General features: G+C 39.9%; 2 protein-coding genes across 2 annotated transcripts; one reads left to right on the forward strand and one right to left on the reverse strand.

Annotated features, from left to right (window-relative positions):
• Positions 1-876: 876 nt before the first annotated feature.
• On the reverse strand, positions 877-5414 carry LOC143863616 (putative GTP diphosphokinase RSH3, chloroplastic). Its single transcript, XM_077374335.1, has 6 exons — positions 4771-5414; positions 4002-4298; positions 3731-3916; positions 2223-2683; positions 1627-2140; positions 877-1467 (listed from the first exon to the last, which is right to left on the reverse strand). The coding sequence occupies exons 1-6, from the start codon at positions 5149-5151 to the stop codon at positions 1180-1182; spliced, it is 2127 nt and encodes a 708-aa protein (XP_077230450.1). The 5' UTR covers positions 5152-5414; the 3' UTR covers positions 877-1179.
• Positions 5415-18342: 12928 nt separating this feature from the next.
• On the forward strand, positions 18343-23129 carry LOC143864008 (pro-cathepsin H-like). The gene is made up of 8 exons (XM_077374824.1): positions 18343-18580; positions 19257-19378; positions 19591-19703; positions 19828-19901; positions 20870-21134; positions 21218-21349; positions 21744-21879; positions 22872-23129. Exons 1-8 carry the CDS (start codon positions 18387-18389, stop codon positions 22910-22912), a joined length of 1077 nt encoding a protein of 358 aa, XP_077230939.1. The 5' UTR covers positions 18343-18386; the 3' UTR covers positions 22913-23129.
• The last annotated feature ends 954 nt before the right edge of the window (positions 23130-24083 follow it).

The raw sequence follows: 24083 nt of genomic DNA on the forward strand, positions 1-24083 counted from the left end.
TGTTATCAGAATTTCAAACCCATAACTTGGGTTGTGTTTATTACTACTATGAATAAATATTCACTTTGTTGATCTTTACTGCCATTCGTATTATGGCAGCAAATTACTAACCAAAGGGTTGTACAAAACTTTTGTCCAGGTCCCACTTCAGCTGGCCATGAGTAGTGCCAAAATCCATAACTAAAGGCTTTACAATTTCCAACAAGTTTTCAACGATGAGAGAATGGCCACTAGGGAGGGCAGCATCCCATTGACTGCCACTAAGGGTGCCGGCTCGCCAGGCTTGTTAAGCTTAGCGTCGCCCGATCTAGGCCAGGCTCGGCTCGAATCCTTAACGAGCCGAGCCGGCTCGCCAGGCTTGTTAAGCTTAGCGTCGCCCGATCTAGGCCAGGCTCGGCTCGTTAAGAATTTAATATATTTAAATATATATATATTATGGGTTGTCCAGGGAGTGAAAGGGGGAGGCAAAATATGTCACTTCATTTTTGAAACCCCATTTGTTACTTGGACCACCCCCCATAGTGTAAAAAAAGTAGTCAAATTACACTAGATAGGGCTGTCTAGGGAAGATGAGGGGTGTGAACTTAATATAACCCGAGCTCGGTAAGGCTCGCGAGCCTGACCGAGCCGAGCTCGACCCTCGTTCGAGCCCGAGCCGATCTTTTGAGCTTAACGAGCCGAGCTGAGCCTGGCCAAGCTCGGCTCGGCTCGTTTACACCCCTAACTGCCACTATGTATGTGGGCCAGACCACAGATACAGTGCAAATGGCAATGCCATTGGTCCTATCAAAGTTGATATGAATGAGCACGGCCCACTGTATGCATTTTAATTATGGATGATCTGAACCGCTGATCTAGTGGGCCATCACTAGGCAATGCCATAAGTCACTATCATTTCTAAAATTATTATAACAATATTTAACTTTAAATAGACATATTTACAACCATTAAAAGACCTTCAGTAATATGATTTTAAAGAGGTGACAGCCACAGAGGCACACCGTAGATTGGGTCTGAATGCTTGAAACATAAGCCTCTTCGGCCCTTGTTGAATTCAGTTAGTCATCGGCTTCTATATCCCAAATCCATAATCCTCTGTACAAAGATTTCATATATACAAGAAACAATTAAGTAAAGTTACCCAAAGATGTATATAGATGCATTGGTGAATGGATGGGGTCAGCTTCTCCAGCTACCCTTGCCTGAGACTGTAAGATCCCGGTCATACATGCGCTGGATTTCCTCTCTGTATTCCGTCAAAGATTTGTCGGGTATGGCCGGAGTGAGCTCCACCACATCCCCCATCTTCAACTTGCAGTTGGGATCCTTCACAGGCTCTTGGTTCAGCCTCGGCCTCAACTCTTCCTTCACAGGAAACCTGTAAGGTGGGCACCTTGAACTCCCACGGCCGACTCTCTCCAAAAGGTCCGCCACAGTCGAGTTGGCTGGGAACTCCTGTACTGACATCTGCAACCACAAACCAGTTCACTAGATCTTTCAGAAACACCAAAAGTGAAAAGCCATCAGGGGTTCAAACGAACAAGACAATCGACTTCTAAGCATTAAATCAGAATATGATGGAAGCATGCAAGGATGGAGGGATATACAACTGGTGACATCACAGACCTTTTCATTTTCTATGGTGATGACAAAAATCGGCCCATCTGGGTCACAGAGAGAAGTGTAGGAATATGGGCAGTCATGGGAATGTGAAGGGAATGGGCAGGGTGGCTTAATTGAATCAGAACAACCGAGGGACGAGGTCTGCTTATTGTTCATTGTTTCACACTGCCAAGTCACAACCCATCGGGCCCACTCCACCATTTGAAGCACAAATGAGGAGTGCTTACAGTCTCCTTCCTTGTATCTCCAATGAGCGGCAAAGCCAAATTCTGCCTGCAAATGCATCTTCTTAGTTCGGATCTGAACTTCCAGTGGGAGCATGTCTTCACCCATCACAACTGTGTGAAGAGATTGGTACCCATTGAATTTGGGATGGATAATGTAGTCCTTGAGCTTTCCAGGGACATTGGCCCATATCTGATGAACAATTTCCAGTGCTGTATAACAGTCTTCCTCATTCTCAACTATCAACCGTAGACCATGAATGTCATGAATTTCATCCATGGTTAGCCTCTTCCTGCAAGTAAGTCACATCATCATCACCATGTCCTTTGAGAGAGAGAGAGAGAGAGAGAGAGAGAGAGAGAGAGAGAGATTACTTTAACATCTTGGAATAAATACTGTACAAGCTCTTATGCCTCCCTGATAGGACATGATAAGGAACCACTCTGTCCCTGAGAGCTTGCTCTAGTTTCTCTATAGAAAAAGTAATCATGGCTTCATCCAAGAAAGTGAAGAGTTTGGAGGAGAGTTCTTCATATTGCTCTGGATTAAGATGTTTGAAGCACAGGTTTTCTAGTTGCTCTTTCCAACTTGAGATCCCCAGACGGTTAGCCAAGGGAACGAATATCTCAAGTGTCTCCTTTGCAAACCTTTGTTGCTTGGCCATGGGCAAAGGGGACAGTGTCATCATGTTATGGAGTCTGTCGGCCAGTTTTATAAGAACTGCTCGGGCATCGGCCATTGCAAGGAACATGGTGTGCATGCGGTCTGCCTCAATAGTTTTACTTGCAATGTTGTTATCACGGGCTAGCTTGCTCAAATGGCTAAGCTTAGAGACCTATACATAAATGGCAAACAATAATTTGAAGTTAATATTCTATAATAGTTATCTTAACAGTATCAAGGAAAAGGGAAAACAATAATCAATCTGAGTCATGATTTTCTGAAGAACAATTCAAATAATAATCCAATACTCAATGAGAAACCAAATGATGTCAACATAACCAACACTTCAGTTGAAGAATAAAAATCAGATACTCCAACAGGTTGTACAGAAAAAAAATTAATTTTATAGACATGTACAACATATAATCCAAATCAAACAGATCCACAACTATAGGCTGTGGGCTGGGCTCTAACAACTGTGCTGAACCCATAAGAGTCATCAACAAAGACCAATTGTTTTCTGGGATCCACTATTACCAGAGGAAAAAAATTAATTTTTATAAATAATAAAAAAATCCGAAACTAACATTTTCATAATTGTACAAGAAAAAGCATGGTCCGTCAACCGAAGCATACTATATCTCATTGATGTTGCAGTGCCATGACAGAGTTTTTTGAATTGCTGAAACATGTTACTGTTGTAATGCTAAAACATGCCACTGTTGTGTCCAGAACATCAGGCTAGAGAACCCTCAAATGTTTATGTGTCTCAGCCAAGAAGACTGGAAAAGGGCCATGACAAGAGAACAACCATGCACTCTAAACTGAAGCTCAAAGATTAAGTCTGACCTTTAACAAACAGGTATAATACATGTATGTCACATGTAAGAGTGACTACTGAGTATGTTATAGACATGGTTAACCATGAATTTTAGAGTCTGCACTTGGATTTGTTGAAATACGACCATCCGAGGCCACCAAGATACTGATTGGGGATAAAGACATGCAATCAAGCAAGACTAGATTGTCAAAGCTCATAGATCCTATGAAGAATTATTACCATCCTTGAAATTTTGCTGATTCCTCTCTAGATATAACATGCATAAATAAAAGATATATGAATGAAATTATGTTTCCGAACCCAAACTAATATATGCATCACTTACCATTCAAAAAAATAATAATAACAAAATAAACAACTCAAAGAAGGCACACATACCCCTTCTACCAAATCTGCAACCCCAGCTCCAAACGTTCGAAAAATATAATCATAATTCAGAAAAGAATCATCGAGTGTATCGTGTAGAAGCCCCGCCGCCACAACCGTCGCGTTAGCACCAATCATTGCAAGCAAAGCTGCTGTTTCCACACAGTGTTGCAAGTACAGATCACCGCTAGCTCTCATCTAAAAAACCCAACAAAACCCAAATCAATTTGCAAAATTGGAATCTCTGAAAGCAACAATCCATACAAAAGAAACTATCTTTAACCTGTCCCCTGTGTGCTCTCTCAGCTTCATAGAATGCCTTAACAACGAGCTCCTCATAGAAAATCTTATGCCTTGATTGGGCTCCCAACAGCAACTCTTTCGCACACGGCTCACAACTCATTTCTGCCACATTCTCTTCCAAATTGAAGGTAAATTCATCAACAACGGCCACAGACGAGTCCTCATCACCACCGCCGCCAGGCGTGGGGAGACTTGGAGAGTCATAGTCCAGACAAGAACCCAAAGCATTCCGAATGAACCCATTAAAGAGCCAGTCTCTGTTAGCTTTAAAAATTGCCTGCAGGTACAGATTGTTGAAGTATAAATGATTAAACAACACCATCTCTAACAGCTTAAGCTTTTGGAATAATTGTGTGTTTCACATGGTATCAGAGCAATTGCCTCATGGCAAGTCCTGAGTTCAAAACCCAAAAACTCCTTTATATTAAAAATCCTAAAAATCCATGTGTAAGGCCAATCCAAAAGAGAACAAGGATTTAAATGTCGGTTTGGGTGGAAAATTTGGCCCAAATCATTTAAAACCTTGATTAAAATCTTTAACATTTCAGTGGAAATGTTGTAAATAAGTGTGAAAAACAAAATTTCCCAAAATTTTGGCATTTTTTCCGATTCGACCGAAACCGAAATATTTCGGCCAAAATTTAAAATTATGAAAGTGGTGAGGGGGAGTGTTGAAGGATAAATGATTAAATAACAAACAATCTCTAACAGCTTAAGCTTTTGGAGTAATTAGTGGATGAAGTTCTGACCGGCAAGCTTCTAGAAGATCCGATGACGCCGCTGCTGCACGAAACCGGGTATTGGAAGACCGAGACCGGACTCTGATCTCTGCATTTTAGAGAATAGCAAAAAGAACTACTGAGATCCTCGGATCTTTCATGCCAGATGGATCCGAGATCATCACCACCAAAGCTCGACGAGGAGGAGGAGGAGGAGGAGGAGGAGACGTGTCTAGAAGAAGATAATAAACACGAAAGCCCGCCAACGATCGGCTTTTGAGCAGCAGATGCAGATGAAAGTCTAGGGTTTAATTCATAATCAGATGAATTATGTAAATTGAATTGAGAAGAAAGGTTAGGAGAACATATGGCAGTTGACGGAGTCGCGTATAGCCCAATCGGAACCGCCATGCCCTCCCCCAAACCCTAGTTTTCTATTTCCCCTTTTTCTCTCTTTCTGATCCCCGATTCAAAACCCTACATGGTATTCAAATTCAACTCGCCAGTAGATTGAAGAAAAATCCTGAGAGAAGAAGAGTCAATGGAGTTTTGAAGATTAGGGGAGAAGAATCGGAGCGGAAAATGAAACTATTGAATGAGAAAGACGGGTTTTTTTTTTTTTCGTCCCTCTCTCCGTTTTTTAAACTTGGTCTTTCTTTTCCTTCTTCGAGACAAAAGCTAACCTCTTTTAATTGCTTGCGGCAAGGGGAAGCTATTATGAAATTACAAACATAGCCTTTCTTTTTTCGTACGTGAAATTACAAACATGCCCTTCCATGCTTGCTTTGGATCATCTACGCCCAAAATATAATACTCACTATCTATCCAACTCATGGATAAGTGGTATAAAGATAAGATAATTAAGAATTAGGATATTTCTCATCTGCACATCTTCAATAGGCAAAACGTGTACTGTTTATCTTCCTCTTGATTTATTGTAATGCTATCTTTGTATTATCTCTGTTCCTTCAGGATCATCTCGGTTCTGTTTATATATATATATTCTGCTGCCCTTTTCAAAAAAAAAATAGGCAAAACATGTACTGTTCAAACTACAATACCATGGGATATTCTAATCTCTATATCTATATCATCTCTGCCAAATGGAGCATTGATAGCAATGTGTGGCCAAATCAAAATGTAAATGGTGGACCACTTAATAGCATAGTGACAACAACATTTGGCTACAATTCAAATTTTTAAACTTTATCTTTCTGTGATTAGTTAAAAGAAAAGAAACAAAGAAAAACTCAAATTATTCATGAATTATTAAAAATTGTTTATCATCCCCCCAAATTATACATTGAATTGTTCAATACTCCGTCTTTTCAAATAGACTTTTTAAAAAGAAAAGAATGATCTAAAGGATAATATTATCCTATTGGGCATGTTCTCTTTGGGGGATTATTTTAATCCGAACGTAGTGGAAAGGGTTTTTGGGACATTAAAAAAGGTGGTTTGGAAGATGGTTGTTTTTGGGACATTAAAAAAGGTGGTTTGGAAGATGGTTTGGCGGTTCGCAGAGAGGTAGAATAATTTAATCCTGATTTTCAAGAATATTGAAATCTCAAGATGATCTAATCTCCTTTTCCCTCATTATCCTACCCATCGGGGTTAAAATAATCACTTCTCTATCCACTCCACTCTTTCCTTCCCTTGGGGGCAAGGTTTTAAATTTCGGTTTCGGGGTAATTTCATTCCTCAACGAAACATAAATTTTAGTTGAAATTCGGTAAAATTGGGCCGAAATTTCGGTAATCTCGGCTGAAATTCTGTGAAGGAATAAAAAATTTATATTTTATTAAAAATTTCGCCAAAATTTCCAAAATTTGGTAAATTACGGCAATTTCAGTTTGGGGTTTTTGCAAAATAAGTCTTCTACTTGTTTTATTTGCAAAAAGAGTCTTCTTATTCGACAATTTGCAAATAGAGTCGTAACGTTTGAATGAATTTTGCAAATCAGGTCATGTCATTTGTTTGTGACCAAAATGCTCATGGTAGATTTCTTTACTCATAAAAGGCCAAAATGTCCTTGTATTTAAAAAGACAAACTACCTTATAAAAAGACTAAAATTCCTTATGCCTATACTAGGATTCTTATACATGAAAAGACAAAATTTACGGCCCTACCCTATACATGGGCTCGGGTGGAGATCATAGGACCTACTCAATCATAGCATTCTTGGCCTATGCATAAAAAATGAGCCCAACCTATCACAACATAAGCTGTAAAATTACGAACCCTACCCTATACATGGGCTCCTCCCCATAAAAACATAAGGCAAATTGGTGGGCCCGACCAGATGCATGGGTTTGAGTTGACTCGGTGTGACATGCCTTATCAAAGCATATCCGTGAGCACCATACCAACATACTATTTTTTAATGACTTGCAAGTAGGGATCAACCTTAAAGATCAACTCTGGGTCCCACATCGGACCATGTATGTGTATTTAGTATGTCATGATCAGAGACCCCACATGGGACCATGTATGCATGCAGATGTAGTACATATGAGATCCGAAAAGTGGCTTGTAGACAGCGTGTGGGCAATGTCGGGATTTTTGTAAATTTGACGTACGTTGGTGAACTGCTGTAGACATCGATAGAGGGCAAAATCGAGATTTCCTTAAATTTAGAGGCGAGTGATGGTGGGACCATGAGAGGGTAAAATGGTGATTACAGGCTTGTGGTGGCGTGATCAAAGCTCGTTATGGTCGACCACGAGCACGCTTTCATGATGTCTCTCACGTGTATTGTTTTGGTGCCAAAACGACAAGCACGTGCCCAGTGCGGGGGCCTCGGGGTACCCCACGTTGCGAGGTCGTCTCCAGTTACGCCAGCAAAGGGCAATCATAAATTCGCATCCCATGTTTGATAATTCCCACCCCTTTAACGTGAAGTGGCCATGTACCGGCATACGCTGATACCCTCATTTCAAGGGGTGCGAATTTATCATCGCCCAAAGCAAATTTGCCAAAACAGGGTCAGCTGATTGTCTATATGTTGATGGGATTTGCTAGGTACTTTCGAAAGGCATTTTATGGCTGGCTGTTGCACGACAGAGCAGCCACGTAGGTTCACTTCTCAGCAGATTTTGTCTCATTCATTTGATTCAACTGAGGTGGTGGCTGCAAAACTCCGTGCAACAGCCAGTCATGACATGCCTTCCTGCAAATCCCAAGAAGGTTTAAGAAAGGGAAGGGACATATTTCGCCCCCTTCTCTTCAGATGGCCACCTCGCTAGTGCATTTATGACTATTCTTTTTACGGGTAGCCTTGATCTCTTGAAGGAAATCGAGATGGGCATTGCTATATGTCTTCTCAAGAAAAGGAAGACACGTAGAAGAAAATGAGATTTTATATGGTGTAAGCATAAGGGGACTGGAGCGGGCTATAATGAGAAAAAAGTATTGTAGGGACTACATCATAGGATGAACCAAACCGTCCATTTGATGGAACACAATGTAAATAGGTTGAGCCCTAAAATCATTTCCAGAGGTTCCCATAACATGCAATTCCTCTATAGATAGGAGGGTTGGGATTATCCTATAGAAATGATTGTTTGGGCACAGCCTATTTATGTTATGCGCCATCACATGGACGATTTGGATCATCATATAGTGTGTTTCGTACGGTACTTTTTGAAAAATACGAGAACAAATGGACACGTGGTTGTTCAACAATTCAAACCAGTATCACTTGGTACCAGGGGAGCTCTCTCCCAACTCTACTTAGGTAGGATTTCTAGATGGAGTTGAACTCCATCTCCCTAGGTTAAAAGTTAATTAAGACTTGAGACCATTGGCTTCCCATAGAAAAACACCCTCTTACTGCTAGAGTAATACTAGGTCACACATGACCTTCATAACGGGGCACACCATTATCTTTTCTTGATCTGGGTCATAAATCTTGACTGAAATCACTTATCTAGGAATCAAAATATACATTTTGGGTTGTTATGTGCGTGTGTTCCACAAACATTATCCGCACTCATTCTGATAAAAGCGTAAGTTCGAAAGGGAAGGTGTTTATACCCAAATTGGTCATGCGAGACTCAGCGACTGTTGGTGACCTATCTAACAAAATCAAAGGAGTTGTACACCAGCTGTCATTTTTCAGAAGATAGAGGCAATAGTCACCTTGAAACAAGGGAACCTGTGAGAGTTGCAAGCTAAAGTGGAGGGTTATCATGAGTTCCCTCTCTAAGAACATGAGATAGTGGCTAGTAGTTACGGGTGAAAAGATATAAAAAGAAACAACTGCCTACAAAACCAACACAAAATATGTCTTATCATTTACTCTTTTTTTCACAGTCATTTAGTTTTCGTAGCTGTAGCTTGTTCTCTTAAATTAAAGCCATGATAGAATGGATTTATCTTCTTAGGTGAGTATTTCTCTTCAATTCTCTATCCCCTGCACTGGCAACTATTTGGGTTGTTTTGCCAGCATTGTGGACATGTGAGATATAAGAATCTCAGCTCCTGAGAGTCTTTATATGGAAATTTATGGGCCATCTTGTATTGCTATTTATTGATTTATTAGCAATATATCGATAATTTATAAGTAATAAATCACTAGTCATTATCAATTACAAATAATTAAATCAGCTTAGAAGATTTAACAACTATATTGAAGGAATTGGTTGATTGAGAAGTGGAGCTGAGTTACAAACTCAACTCAACTCGACAAAGCCTTTGTCCCAAACTAATTGGGGTCGGCCAATTGAATCCTTTAGAAAAAAATCATGAATAAGGTAAAAGGAATCTGATTTATTCATTGAAAGTAGTTAAAGGATTTTCCTTGTGTGGCCTCTGAAAGAGTTTGGAAAAGAAAAACTTCTTCGGCATTAATTACCTTCTCTTAATTTCATTGTTTTAATAGTGATTACAGATGAAAAAAAAGTAAATTAAACCACCCCTCTTCAAGTTTTTTTAGAAGGACCTTCAATTTTCCTCTAAATCGTGGAAATGAAAAAGAAATTTTTTTCCAACAATTCCTAAATTGCTTTTTGGGATCCACTAAATCATGATCTTGATCACATATCCATGCAATGCTATGTAAGAGCTAAGGTTTATAATTGAGGTTACGTCTTAACAATGATCACTTGGGTTTGGATTGTCAACTCATAGAGTTAAGCTCCCAATTCTTTGTTAGAGTAGATTAGTGTAAGGTCTTTTCCTTGGCTCTGATACAATGAAAAATGAAGAGATTTTCACTAATCTACTCTAACAGTCTTATCGTCCCCATTTTAACTTCATAAAAACTTGGCCATAGATGCAAATTATTTTTAGATTAATCCTGTCCGTGCATAGTATGTGCTTTTTTATATGAGTTTATATACGGTGTCAGCAAGTAAGTGCACATATTTAAAAAAAAACATATACAGGGAAGCTCATATTGTTCGAAGAACCAAACCGTTCAGATGTTGAGCCCCAACATAAATAGGCTGTTCCCTAAAGTAATTGCCACATATAAGATGATCTTCGCCCTTGGTATGTAGAGGTTTTTATAGTGTTGTATTCCCTCCATAGATCGGCTGGATATAGGATCATCCTTCAGAGAAGATTTTCAGGGCACGAACTATTTAAGCCGGGGCTCAAGAAATGAAAGGCTTGGATCTTAAAACAATATGGCCCTAGTGTTTTCAAAACACATGCACCTACATGCCTACACCCTCTAAAAAATCATAGTTAATTGCAAACCTAATAAGCTTCAGGATGAGAGTGAGCACAATCAAAAGAACATTTAAGTGAATTCTCTCTCTCTCTCTCTCTCTCTCTCTCTCTCTAATTAAAAATAATTTTTGGAGAAAAATTGATGTAGTGGTTGAACATAAATGAGAACAAGATAAGAAGATTCAAGGCGCGTAAACGCTTTCCTTAAGACGATACTCGCCCCCACCAGTATTGTGCACAGGAGACCACGAACTCGCCTTCAAGATCCAATGAAGCATGGTTCCAAACCGATTGCTTGATGCCGTTCTGCAATGAACGGAACCAAGCCTGAAACACCCTTGAATTTGCCAAGTATTTGAGACCCAAGTGTTCTGTTTCTGCAGAAAAACATAATACTTGAAATGATTTTTAAAACAGTAAAACCAAGACTCTTAGGGGATAAAAGAGAGTGTAAAGAGAGTGAGAATTGCTTCTACAATCTGTAGTTTGGGTATGCCAAAAGGATTTTCGAAATCTGTATAGAATGGCCATTTTCTACTGTTTCTTAGGGGGATAAAAGAGTGTAAGAGAGTGAGAATTGCTTCTGGAATCAGTAGTTTGGGTATGCTAAAAGGATTTTCGAAATCTGTATAGAATGGGCATTTCCTACTGTACTTTGGGTATGCCAAAAGGATTTTCGAAATATGTATAGAATGGGCATTTTCTATTGTTTTTATAGAGTCTCTATTGACTTTTTTGTTTGTAATACATCCATTCAGGGCACCTTTCCATAGCGGGTTAATTTTTTACCGTTAAATCTGGGGTGACTGTTGGCTTGTGTAAAAGCTCCTCCAACCTCGTAACCGCTAGATCACCTATCTACGGTGCAGATCATTGTGGACCCCGATCCGAGAGGACGGGTGCGGCGAGGGACGCGAGGTCCCCACAGCAATCCTCTAAGATCTCCACAACGTGAAGGAGAGCTCTGCCAAGGAACTCTCGAAACTGATGCCACCCTCACAGCATAGCATGAGTGGCGATATAAAAAGAAAGAGATACATCCTGATCCGGAGCCAGGGCTCGAAACCAAGATATATCTAAAAATAACTCAGAGTCGCCATCCATGGACACGCCATGGAACCAAAAACAAATGCTCTGTTTGCAATGGATAACCAGAGATACAAAAAGTCCGTGCCTGATGACGAATGGAGAAGGTCTGAAGAGCGCCCCCAATTCGCCCGAGTGCGAACACTTGGTCTCTTATGCCATTTATTTATTAACTTCGAAGAATTTTGAGCAAAAATCATGTGAAATGGAAACAAATATCCCTGGGAAGACGTCTACCTAATCATGCATGACCAGGGGATGAAATAATAAGCACATACAAAACAAAATAAAAAAATGTGTCGCCTAATTACAACTAGGTTATGAGTGACATACCTAACTGGTGTCTAAGTTCTGGTGGGTTTACATGCATGCTACAGCTAAAGGTATAAGGTCTGTGCATAAAAGTAAGAAAACATAGCAAAATACACAACATAACCAAACAACAAATCCTAAGACTCTAAACGATTTAGCCCGAGTCCTCGGATGGTCTGATGTTCATCCAAAGAAGCCTACGTATCCCCGCCTCCACGAGAATCAAGGCAACGTAGTTCTTCGCACCTATTCTAAGCTAGGATGCCTAAGACACCTAGACCTCTATCTTAGACTCGATCTAAAAGACCGGACTAGTTATTAAAGCTTCTTGAACGATTATTTAAATTCCAGTGAATTGTAGATTTTATGACACCCTATATGCCCTAACTAAATGCAGGTTAGCCTTAAGCTAATGCAGGTGGTTCCTACAACCTACGTGTAACTAGGCTGTATTTCCTAAGGAAAACAATGGGATCGCTAGCGCATTCTAGACCTAGTAATCAGTCGGCGATGTGAATCGCCAACTGACCGGACGGAGGCGCTCCTATAACTCTAGGACAAACCCCTAACTCTAAAACAAGCACAAACAAGCACACAACAAATCCAAGACAAACTCCCTAACTCTAAAACTCTCTATCTAGGACAAACTCCTAACTCTAGAGGAAGATCTTGTTGAAAACAAGGCTTTGAAGAAAAACACAAAGACGGGCTCCAAGTAACCTTATCATTGCCCTCCGAAATGAAAGCCCAAAACACATTCAGTTACGAATACAGGTGAATGTCTCAAGGAAATGACATCCTCGCAATGATCAGGTATTAGAACCAATCCGAAAGTGATCAGATAACAAAGCCAGTCATGCCGGAAACATCATCTACTTAACACATGCTATTTTCAAATCAAAATATAGAAACCAAGGGTTAACTCAACCAAAGCCAGGTTCAGGAAATATATGAAAATGACAAACTCCAGGAATCTACAAATGCTCCAGAAATAATTGAAAACAAATCCTTCCAGTAATACCCACAACATAGGGTAAAGAAATAAACATCAAGTGTTACACACAAACAAACCCTCAACATGGGATCTCCTGTGAAATCAGATAGTACTCATACCCATGACATGGAGTAGAGTAACAACCTGATGTCCTACATCAGTTAAGCATACATCCCTCCACCATCCGCTCATCACAGAAAATAAGATTGCATACAAGGATCACATTAATACCCAAACTCATGAATCAATGCCATACTCAAATAAACAAGGTAAATAACCATACAAATTTCAGCAATATAGAAGGGGGATAGGTGTTACCCTGTCATTCGGCCATGAGAGTCTGAGATGAAATGAATTTCCAGCAAAACTCCTGAGGGGATGAGCTTGCCAAAGCTTAAGGTTGAAGATGCCGGAGGAGGTAATCCAGTGGCTGGAGAGATAGTGCGCAACCTGAACCCTTTTCCTTCTATTCCTGGATCTGGAGTCTACTATTCTCTGATCTCAACTTCCTCATTCTATCCTTCTCTTCAGCCTTGCTCGGCACTGCCACCATTAAAACTCCAAATTCCGACTTAATATTGTTGATGGTGACCAATGAAGGGGAAATGAGACAACTGTGACGGAGTAGAGGCCGGATTTAATGCTGGATTAAATGGAAACTGGCTGGATTCCGACAAAAATCCTCGGAATAAATGAAAAAAGGGGGGTACTACCTGCGAATGCGGGAGGGAAATTAGGATCTGATGAAAAGGGTGATAGAGCCGACAACGGCAAAGAATTATCCGGATTCCGGCAAGTTCGCCGGAATCAATGGACGTCAGAGATAAATGGGACTTTAAAGCAAAAATAAAGAGGGTTTGCAAGGGGAAATAGAGGCTAGAAATGGTGGAGTGAAGGTATTGAGATGGTACGGTGGTTCTTGGTGTGGGTTTTGAAGAAGATGGTGGATGGGTGCTAGCCGTGGGTTAATGGCAGAGACGAGGAGGGTTTGGGGTTTGAATGGGAAAACGAGATGGGTTTTGGGAGAGAAATGGAGATTGGTAGAGGAAATGGGTTTAGATGTTAATGGAGGAGGGACGGCTGGATTTTGGTGAGGTTGCCGGAGATGGGTTTCACTGTTTGAAATGAAGGTGGGGGTTGACGGATTTGGGTGAGGATCACCGGAGGAGATGAAGATGGGGAGGTTGTAAATGGTAGAGGTGGGTTTGTTGGGTTGATTTGGACAGAGGTAGTGGCTCGGTTAGGGTAGATGGTGGAGATGGAGGAGGAGGGTGGAGGTTGGTGGTGGGAAAATGGGGTTAAACCCGATCGAAGGTTGAAGATGGAGGCCAGTCGGATTTCGATGGGATTCCCGGAGAATATGGCCGAAAATGGGGTTTTGGTGGCAAGGAAGGTGGGGTAGATGGCGGTGATGTCCGGAGTGGTGTAGAATGGAGGAAGAAGATGAGGGTTGCGGTGGTTGATGGCGGATGGGGGTGGCTGTGAGGACCTTGCCGGATTCTGGCAGACCCACCGGAGAAGAAGGGGTGGCGGTTGGAAGAAAAAGAAGAAGAAGAAAAAAAAGAAAAGGGGTGGTGGTTCTGACCGGCTTGCCGGAGACGAGGCCGGAGAAGAAGGCCGGCCGGAAACTCTCTCTCTCCTATGCGGCTGTGAAATCCTTTTTTTTTTTTACAGAAAATGAGGCTCTCCTCTCCCCTTTGAGAAAACCCTAGTTCGTTGGGTATTTAAAAGGGAAAAAAAAAAGAAATTCACCCCCCCCCCTATTCATTACCTGGACAACCCCCCCCCCCCCAACCTAGTGTATTTTTTTTATTCTACAAAAGGGTGGCCCAAGTAGAAAAGGGATAATGATATATTCGCATGCTCTACTTTCCATGGACAGCCCACCTCTAGTATATTTATGGCCATCCTTTGTATTAGCAGAGGGTGGTCCAAGTAGAAAACAGGGCACATTTTCTCTTCTTTTCTGGATTGATATGGGCACCTCCCTGAATGGACAATCCACTCCCCTTCTGAATTTGCACCGCGACACTATCGAGGCTTGCTCACTAGGCGAATCAGCTCAGATCTCGACGAAAATTTACAGGAACCTTGGTGGGATCCTAAGTTAGCCTAAGGTGTAATTTAGGGTCCTAACCCACTGATTTGAAAAAGTTAAGCACAAAACACGGATTTATAGGGCACGGTCAAAATGGGGTGTCTACAATCATATCTTTTGGGTTCTTGACAGTTGTGTAGATGGGACACAATCCAACGGTCACTATCCACTAGCCGTTACACCACGATCCGACGGTTCGGATCACACACGCTCGGGCACTAGCCGTTGGAGCACATGGGACCGAACCCATGGCCCAACTCGACTGAACCATTCGGTCACTCGGCCCGACTGAATCTTGATCCAAGGGCTCGGATCAAATCTGGAAAAATTAAAGGCTCCAATTGCTTCGATGCGGCATGCGCCTGAAAAAGTGCCACTAGCATCCTATAGCCCATTGCCCACGCCACAAGCGAACGGTGCGTTGCACCGTCCCGCGGGTCCACCCATTGGCTATAACCCATTGTGCATTAAAACCATGGTTTTAAATTTCGGCCGAAATTTCGGATTTCGGTGGGGACAAAAACCAAAATTCGAAGTACCAAATTTTGGCCTGAAATTCTCTGAAATTTTGGATTTCGGTAGGGTCCGAAATTAGTACCGAAACCGAAATTTAAAACCTTGATTAAAACAAAGAAAAGAAGTGGGACAAGCTATATAAATCACTCTCCTACTTTTTTCAAAAGCAATACGGGACTATCTTTTCTTCACAAAACTATACTCTCTTGTAAAAAGCAACTTTTTCCCAAAAGAAGTTTTTTTTTTTCCAAAACAGTTTTAGAAAACTTTTTCCAAAACTCTATTTTGACTCAAAATTCATGATTTTAAAAATCAAAATCCAACAATAAGTGCCTGGAAGACACGCCTCAAATATTTCCAGCTGCCCTCTCGATTGTACATTTGTGCCTCATTGTTTTCATAAAATGACACATCCGTATTTTGGAACCTATGGCAGTACTAAGAGAATTGTTTTAAACAACCCTGACATAAGCGTGTCTTCATATCATTTTCCTTCTAAAATGTAAGAATCTAACCCCAAGTTAGTAGGGGTGGCAAAATTGGCAGAACCGAACTGGAACCGAGCTGAAAATTCAATTTCGGTTTGGTTAAACCAAACCGATTCAAATTTCGGTTTGGTTCGGTTTGGGGATCAACCCGAACCGAAACCAAATATTTCCACTGATTATGAGTAAGGGGTGGGCAAAATTGGCAGAACCAAACTGAAGCCGAACCGAAAATTCGGTTTGGTTTGGTAAAACCAATCCGATTCAAATTTTGGTTTGGTTCGGTCCGAACCATTGCCACCCCTACAAGTTAGGGAGTTATGAAGGGCCCAATTCATTTTGGGGGAATGATATCAGCACAACCATGCATGTTTTGATAATTACACTAATTCATCTTCTCTTCTAGTATTTAAAGCGCTGTCAATTGTTATTACAGTTCCCAAAAACCTCCCAAAAGCCAATTAAAAGGAAAAGACAAGTTTAGTTTGTGCAATTATTAAAACACGGTAGTGGCCTTCATTTTGTCCAAAATAGATTAAGGCTAATGATATGGGCACTACCATGCCATAATAATTGGACGCATCCTGTATTTCACAAATAAACAGCTGTCAAAATTATAGCAGTTCCAAAAAGATCTCAGAAACCAATTGAAACAGAAAAGACAAACTTAGTTTGTGCAACTATTAAAACAAGGCAGTGCCAATATCAGTAAGCGGCGACTGATATCTGCACGACCATGTTTTGATAATTGGCTCGCACTTAGTTTAACATTGTCTAATCGGCTGTCAAAGGCTAATAACAGTTTCTAAAAAGCTATCAGCATCGAATCAGAACGTATAAAACAAAGTGAGTTCGCCTCATTGTAAAAGCATAGTCGTGCTTTCAGTAGCATACCCAAAAAATATAAACGTCACCATCAAATTGTTATCGTCCCACGACGAATGAAAGCTATTCGTCTTCTCTGCTCTACCTGGTTGTCTTCTTATGAATAAAGTATGAAGCATGCAATAATTCATGTGCTGACAAGATTGACTTTATGTAACTGAACGAAGAATATGAACACGAAACCTAGATATTTGGGAGATGATATCATATGATATCCATTCGACCCCTCTGTTTTGATTTTGGCACTCACCTCTTTATCTCTGTTACAAGGGCTGTTCATGCAGGTAAATCTTTCCCTGAAAAATGGAACAATTTCCCCAGTTTTCTAAGAAGATTTCAACCTCAGTACCATGGATTTTTTTTTTCATGAAAATATTTCCACTAGATCAAAATGGTCCCTAGGAAAAAACAATCTCAGGGGGTTTTGGAACTGGGGAAAGAAAATTCTGAAACATAATATTTTTCATGAAAAAAAATCCATGGAAAATAAAATTCGTGGGTTCTTCATGAAAGAATAGGGTTGAAATTTTCCTTGCTATGGAATAAAAACATTCCATTAAAAATAGAGAGCAGAGTGTCATTATTGAAAGAATGGAGTGATTAGGGAATTGCTAGCGTCCAACGCAAAAGGCATTTTGCGGCTGGTCTGTTGCGTGTCATACCAGCCACCTCATGAATGGAGACAAAAGCTTTGTGAGATAGGGGGTACAATTTACTCTCCATGTTTTGATAGAGACACCCTCCTTGTTGCAATTCCAAATTAGGAGTGATTCGTAGTTGACGTGAGAATCACTCTATTAGAGCAGTTATAACCATTCACAATATAATTTGAATATGGACTATTTCTGTTCATATCATCACTCTAATGGGGCCTACAAAATAAAGGGTCCAGATTCGAAGTCATGTGGTGGGCCCAGATTAGCCGTTTCCTTCCCTTCTTAACTGTACACGGTTTTCAGCCATACACTGAAAACCATTTATTGAACGACACGTGTATCATGATCACCAACAGCAAAAGCTTATCTACTCGTTCATTTGACGAAAATACCCATATTTTTGCGCCCACATAACTGTGAAGGCCAAAGGATTTAGAGAAACAAATCTTCTAAACTGTTGGTATTTTTGTTATTTTCAGAATACATGTGTCTATTTATTCAGAAGGCGAAGGGGTATTTTCATAATTTCAATTGCGAAGATTTCAACTCTGATTTTCTACAATCGCCAAAAAGAAAGACTACACTTTGCTAAAAGGAGATTTTATATGGTGTAAGGGGTTACAACAATACTCTCCGAGTTCCATTAAATTACGAAACAAGTCACTCACTTATCTGGTAAATTTGCAATACACGTCCCACAATGTAAGGGTATTTTAGTCAAATGAATATGTACGTCGTTTTCCAAGGTCAATATCATATACATCGCATACAAATCATGACAGAGTTAAGAAACCATTCCACGTCATCACATACGTCAACCGTATAATTATACGTATTCGATTGAATTTTGTATGACTTTATACCCTTTTCCTCCCAATAAAAGCCCTTCTTCTCCTCCACCTTTCCTTTCATGTAGGAGAGAAGAAAAGAGCGACAGATGGCTCGATTCCAAGACCTCATTTTTTTCTTCTTCCTCTGCTTGGCAACCGCCACACGTGCCAAATCCTTTAACGACGAGGAAAACCCAATTCGCCTCGTGACAGACGGTAGCCTTCGAGATCTCGAATTCTCTCTCCTCCAAGTTATTGGCCACACGCGTCACGCCCTCAAGTTCGCACGCTTTGCTCGCAGGTTTGGAGATCCAACCTTTTAAAACCTTATTTTCTCTTTTAAAAAGGAAAAATTGAGTGCAACCCGAACCCAACCCGCCTCCAAATTGGGTCGGGTTGGGATCGGGTTCATCTACGGACAAACAGAAAAATATAAGAAAGAAAATCATAATCCTGAGAAAATAATGATAAAATTAGAGGGCGGAGGTTGGGTTCCGGTCGGGTTGCCACCCTAACCGAACCCGAATTTAAATCGGGTTGACTTTTCCCAAACCCAACCCAACCCAACCCGATCCAAAATCGGGTTGATCCCATCGGGTTCAGGTTGAGCCCAACCCAAGTTGCAGCCCTATAAAAAAACCCTAATCCTCTGAAGAAGACTATGGCTCAAAGTGACGAAATTGCCCTTGCAAATGTATCTCTCCTCTGATATTTGGGAGATACATCAGATTTATCAATAGGTTTTAAGTAATGGCCAATATTACTTATTAAATAAAAAGGGTGATGATATTTTCACCCCCCCTTATAACATGATTTGACATAAAGTTGCCCACTTTTCACGTCGAATCAGATTATAAGGGGGGTGTGTACGTAATGCAGGGGGTGAAAATATGACTAAATTTTTACTTTCTCTTTTTGTTTTTTATTTCGGAAAATGATTTTTATTTTCTTATTTATTAATTTGGTGGGTTGATTAGGTATGGGAAAAGATACGGATCAGTGGAAGAGATAAAGCAGAGATTCGGTATTTTTGTAGAGAGTTTGGAATTGATCGAATCTACTAACAAAAATGGCCTCCCTTACACTCTAGGAGTTAACAGTAAGTGGGTTTCTCTCTCACTGCAATATTAATGAGGAAATGATGTTTGCACCCCTTTATGTTTGTCTTTTTCTTAGAATCACTGCATTTTCTCCCCCCAAAATGAAGTTCTTATAAGGAAACGACAAACAAATGGGAGTGGAAATATAATTTCACTAATAGTGAGTAGTAAGTAACAATAATTTATCTTTTTAATGTGTGGTTTTCTTCAGAATTTGCTGATATGAGTTGGGAGGAATTCAGTTTTCATCATTTGGGGGCAGCCCAAAACTGTTCAGCCACCAAAGCCACTCACAAATTAACCAACGAACTGCTTCCAACAATTGTATTTTATTTCTTGCCATGCTCAATTTTCTTTCATCTTTATTTTTCAATAACAGATTCAAAATTATCATCTCTGTCTACATTCTTTCTTCTCTGTTAATGAAAAATGTTTGCCCTCTCTACAGAAAGACTGGAGGAAGGAAGGCATCGTTAGCCCAGTCAAAGACCAAGGCCATTGTGGATCTTGCTGGACATTTAGGTGAGAAAGTGTTAGAACTATAAATTATTAAATAACACCAACTCTAACAGCTTAAGATTTTAGAGTAATCGGTTGTTTCATATGGTGTCAGATCTTGGGTTCAAAACCCAATAACTCCTTAATATTAAAAATCCATTTGTATGACCACCCAAAAGAGGGACCATACGTGAGGGGGAGTGTTAATCCCTTATGTATATCCAAGGTTTTAAATTTCGGTTTCTGAATGCATTTCAGTCCTTACTCAAAATTTCTGCCTGAGTAAGAGGAAATCCCTTAAACGGCTATTTTCTCTCTGTTTTTATTTAGGCCGAAATTTTGGGATAATATCAAATAATTATCAAAAATCCAGATTTTTGGGTAAATTCCCTTAAATTTCTGACGAAATTCCCGATTAGAAATTTCAAAATTTTGGCCGGAATAAACTACAATTTCGGGTATAATCGATTTCGGTCCCGTTATCGACTGAAACCCGAAATTTCTGATTTCTGTCGAAATTTAAAACCCTTTGTATACCTCGGAAAATTCTAAAAAGTTTCCCTTTCATATGTTAGTGCAATTCTTCTCTCATATACCTACCTCGGAAAATTCTAAAAAGTTTCCCTTTCATATGCTAGTGTAATTCTACTCTCATATATGTTAGTGTAATTCTGAAAAGTTTCCCTTTCATATGTTAGTGAAATTCTCCGAGCACGATTCTTAGGAAAAACTGATCATTGGACTCAAATTTACGTTTAATTACGAGTCCAATAATCAGTTTTGGACTCACAATCGGTTCTCAAAATCCAAAACAAACAGGGCCTCAGTAAGTCTTAAGCCAAACGAGTGCATATTCATCAGGTTTTATCGAGCATGGTTGATTCGGTCTTTTACCAGGTGTTAAAACCTGCATGTAATCACAGTGATACCCAATTACACTAACCTACACCATGTCTTTTAAGTGTGCTTATCTTGTACTTGAAAATTTGCAGCTCCACCGGAGCCTTAGAGGCGGCTTACAAGCAATTGACAGGGGAGAGCATCTCCCTGTCGGAGCAGCAGCTGGTGGATTGCGCCCATGCGTTTAACAACTTTGGTTGCAATGGTGGTTTGCCTTCCCAAGCATTTGAATACATCAAATACACCGGTGGCCTCGATACCGAAGAGTCATACCCATATGCCGGTGTCAATGGCATCTGCAAATTCAACTCGAAAAATATTGGTGTTAAGGTCACTGACTCGGTTAACATTACTCTGGTAAAATCCTCAATCTTTTGGTACTTTGACTCCTAGTCAACATTAATTGTTGGGTCATTGATTTAGTCTGTGGTTGATAATAGGGTGCTGAAGATGAATTGAAGCATGCAGTGGCGGTTGTTCGTCCGGTGAGTGTCGCATTCCAGGTGGTGAAAGAGTTCAGATTGTACCAGAAGGGAGTTTTCACCAGCAAGACTTGTGGTAGCACTCCAATGGTGAGTTTCCCAGATCGGACACCCTTGCCAATCTTCTCTGTCTTTCATCTACTGGGTTGGTTTATTTGACAATTAGAAGGAATGTCTTATTACAAAGCGACAATGTTGTCTGATGGAGTGTGAAAATATTCAGGACCAATTTTGTAACTACTATGATTTAATGGGGGTTGCGGATTTCATTCTAACAGATACTCACCCCATTTAGGTTGTAGTTCTATGATTGTTGTAGTCTTTCGTCATCATTGAGTTGCCATATATGTTCTTAGCCAAGGGTTTTAAATCCTACTTAAGGGTCATACATGCTCATCCAAGTCCTAGCATAGCATGAGAGTTCTAATAGTCCTTGTTTACATAATTTATATAATCTACACTAATCTTTCTTGATCAATGGCAGGATGTAAACCATGCCGTTCTGGCAGTTGGTTATGGTGAGGAGAATGGTACCCCGTATTGGCTTATCAAGAACTCATGGGGAGGAGATTGGGGTGACAATGGCTACTTCAAGATGGAGTTGGGGAAGAACATGTGTGGTGAGTTATCTTTCCTTTTCTTTCATTCAGTTAAACTCGGTATCTAAATATTGTTGGAATGAAACCCACTAGATAGAGGGATGAGAAATGATATTCAAGAGAAGAAGATACAAGCCTTAATGTACAAAAATGAAGGCTAACTTCATATACTAATAAAATGACTTCAAAATTTACTAAAATGACTTGTTGAGAAAGATGCAAGGCCTTACTTAGAGCCTACACAACTAATTTAACATATCTAATTCGACTTACATTTCCTATGCAATAAATTACATTCTAATAAATGCAGAACATAGGGGAAATGGGAGACTTTTACATTTACAATGCGAGAGTAAGACACTAAGGGGCAGTTTGGATAACATCATTTTAAAATCTGGGATTTCTTCAATGTTTAGGATTGAAGAAGGCTTGATTATTAAATTCTGAATTTTAAAACATGTTGTTTGGATAACATCTTGTAATTTCAAAGGATTCAGTGCTATGTAGTTTGGATGCAACCTTGGATTCCAAAAGCACTGATTTTGGTTTTAAAGCTTGCTCCAAGTCCAACACAGCCACTTAAACTTTCAATGGCTAGCTTAGAATTCCAACAAATACTTGGTTTGATCATTGATTCTTCTGAACGGATTCTATTTTGGCTCTACTTGGTTACTCATAAACTTGTTAAACTGTCATAAACCAATAAAACAATTGTAAAGTCGATCACTAGCTTGTCTGAGTGGATCTGGTTTTGCCCTGGGTGAGTTCTTGACCTATTAAAAGTTTATAAACATTGCTTAACCCTAACATCTTAACATCTTTTCAGAGACCTAGGTTAAATTTCCATCTTAGGAGCACAGAATCTTCTTAAGTACATGAGATTGTTCCCCTGGAAATATCCCCCACATATTTGTTGTTAACTGCAATTCATCTGTGTTGTTTTTAGCCGAATTTTTACAACATCAAATGGGCTAATAGACAACTAAAATCTAATTCCTATGATCTTGATGCAGGTGTTGCTACTTGTGCCTCATACCCTGTTGTAGCAGCATAAATTCGTGAGAAATGTTGGTGGTCTTTCCTTATAAAGCTCAGTTCCATTTGCTTTGCTAAATGGAGAAATAACTTTAGAAAACTATAGTATGAGGTGTTTGTAAAATGGTTTATTAGCCTGCACTGATAAAGGGTACTGTTGTTAAAGATATAGGGTTTACAGCCCAATCAAACCAATGTAAATTCCTCTTTATATTATGCTATTTGCCTCCATACAATTTCGCTGCTTTTTTTTTTTTCCACATCTAACAGAATTAAGCCTTCATCTTTTCTTTTCTGTCTTCTCAAACTCAAGTTTGAATTTTGATTGGAGATCAACTAGCAAGACAATCTCGTCTTCATGAACGAAGCGATAGTGTGATCCAATGCAAACTTGACATATGTTTTTTTACCCTGAATTTATCTAGGAACCTGGTCAGCACCTTAAGTTTTATTGATAAGAACAAAATATACAAGAGAGAGAAATCCTGCATTACTTCCAAACCCAAATAAAAAACAAACATATTATGTTTTTTCTTCAAAAGCTATATGTCGTCGATCAACTTCCCTAGATTTTTCCCTAGGAAGCTGATACCAAGAACAAAACAATATGTTGTACTTAGTAGTGTTGGCAAAATTAGCTAACGAGTCAACCGCCTGGTTATCTTCGCTGCACTAGTGGGTTATGATCTCAGTAAACTATCAATCTCTTGCCAATAATAAAGTTAATATTGACTACGTTTGGTTGCTGGAATTTTTTTGGTTCTTGGGATTTTTGTGGAACAAAAAACTTGCTGGGAGATTGGTGAGAAAAAAAACTCCCTGAAAGTATCCCGGTAAAATAAAAACCCCATGTTTGGTTGACCGGACTATGATGGGTTGTTTGGTTGCTTGAACTGTTGGGAAGAAAAAATTTCTTCAAGTTTTTTTTTGGTTGCAAGGATTATTTTGGTTCCTGGGATTTTTTTTTTCCTTCCTGGGATTTCGTGCGGGGTTATTTTGGTTCCTGGGATTATTTTGGGCCCACCAACCAAACATGGGTGAATGCGGAAATTCCACCAAAAGTCCCAAGAATCAAAAAGAATTCCGGCAATCATACGTAGCAACGTTCTTGTGATGGCCTATAATATTTATGGACCGAATGCTGTACACTTCATTGGGTCAGTGCCTTGATCCATTTCCCTTTGGCTCCG

This window comes from Tasmannia lanceolata, unplaced genomic scaffold (genome assembly GCF_043159265.1).
Source record: "Tasmannia lanceolata isolate RefF3 unplaced genomic scaffold, GAP_Taslan_0.1 ptg000044l, whole genome shotgun sequence".
In the NCBI taxonomy this organism is placed as follows: Eukaryota; Viridiplantae; Streptophyta; class Magnoliopsida; order Canellales; family Winteraceae; genus Tasmannia; species Tasmannia lanceolata.

Bases quoted from the DNA above. Each gene is read 5' to 3' on its own strand.
- LOC143863616 (XM_077374335.1), bottom strand. From the start codon at position 5,151: ATGGCGGTTCCGATTGGGCTATACGCGACTCCGTCAACTGCCATATGT. The intron at 3,917-4,001 runs GTTAAAGATAGT...TGGGTTTTTTAG, and splicing joins AGAGAGCACACAGGGGACAG to ATGAGAGCTAGCGGTGATCT. The intron at 2,141-2,222 runs GTAATCTCTCTC...ACTTACTTGCAG, and splicing joins ATTTATTCCAAGATGTTAAA to GAAGAGGCTAACCATGGATG.
- LOC143864008 (XM_077374824.1), top strand. From the start codon at position 18,387: ATGGCTCGATTCCAAGACCTCATTTTTTTCTTCTTCCTCTGCTTGGCA. The intron at 18,581-19,256 runs GTTTGGAGATCC...TGGGTTGATTAG, and splicing joins TTCGCACGCTTTGCTCGCAG to GTATGGGAAAAGATACGGAT. The intron at 19,704-19,827 runs GTATTTTATTTC...CCCTCTCTACAG, and splicing joins ACGAACTGCTTCCAACAATT to AAAGACTGGAGGAAGGAAGG.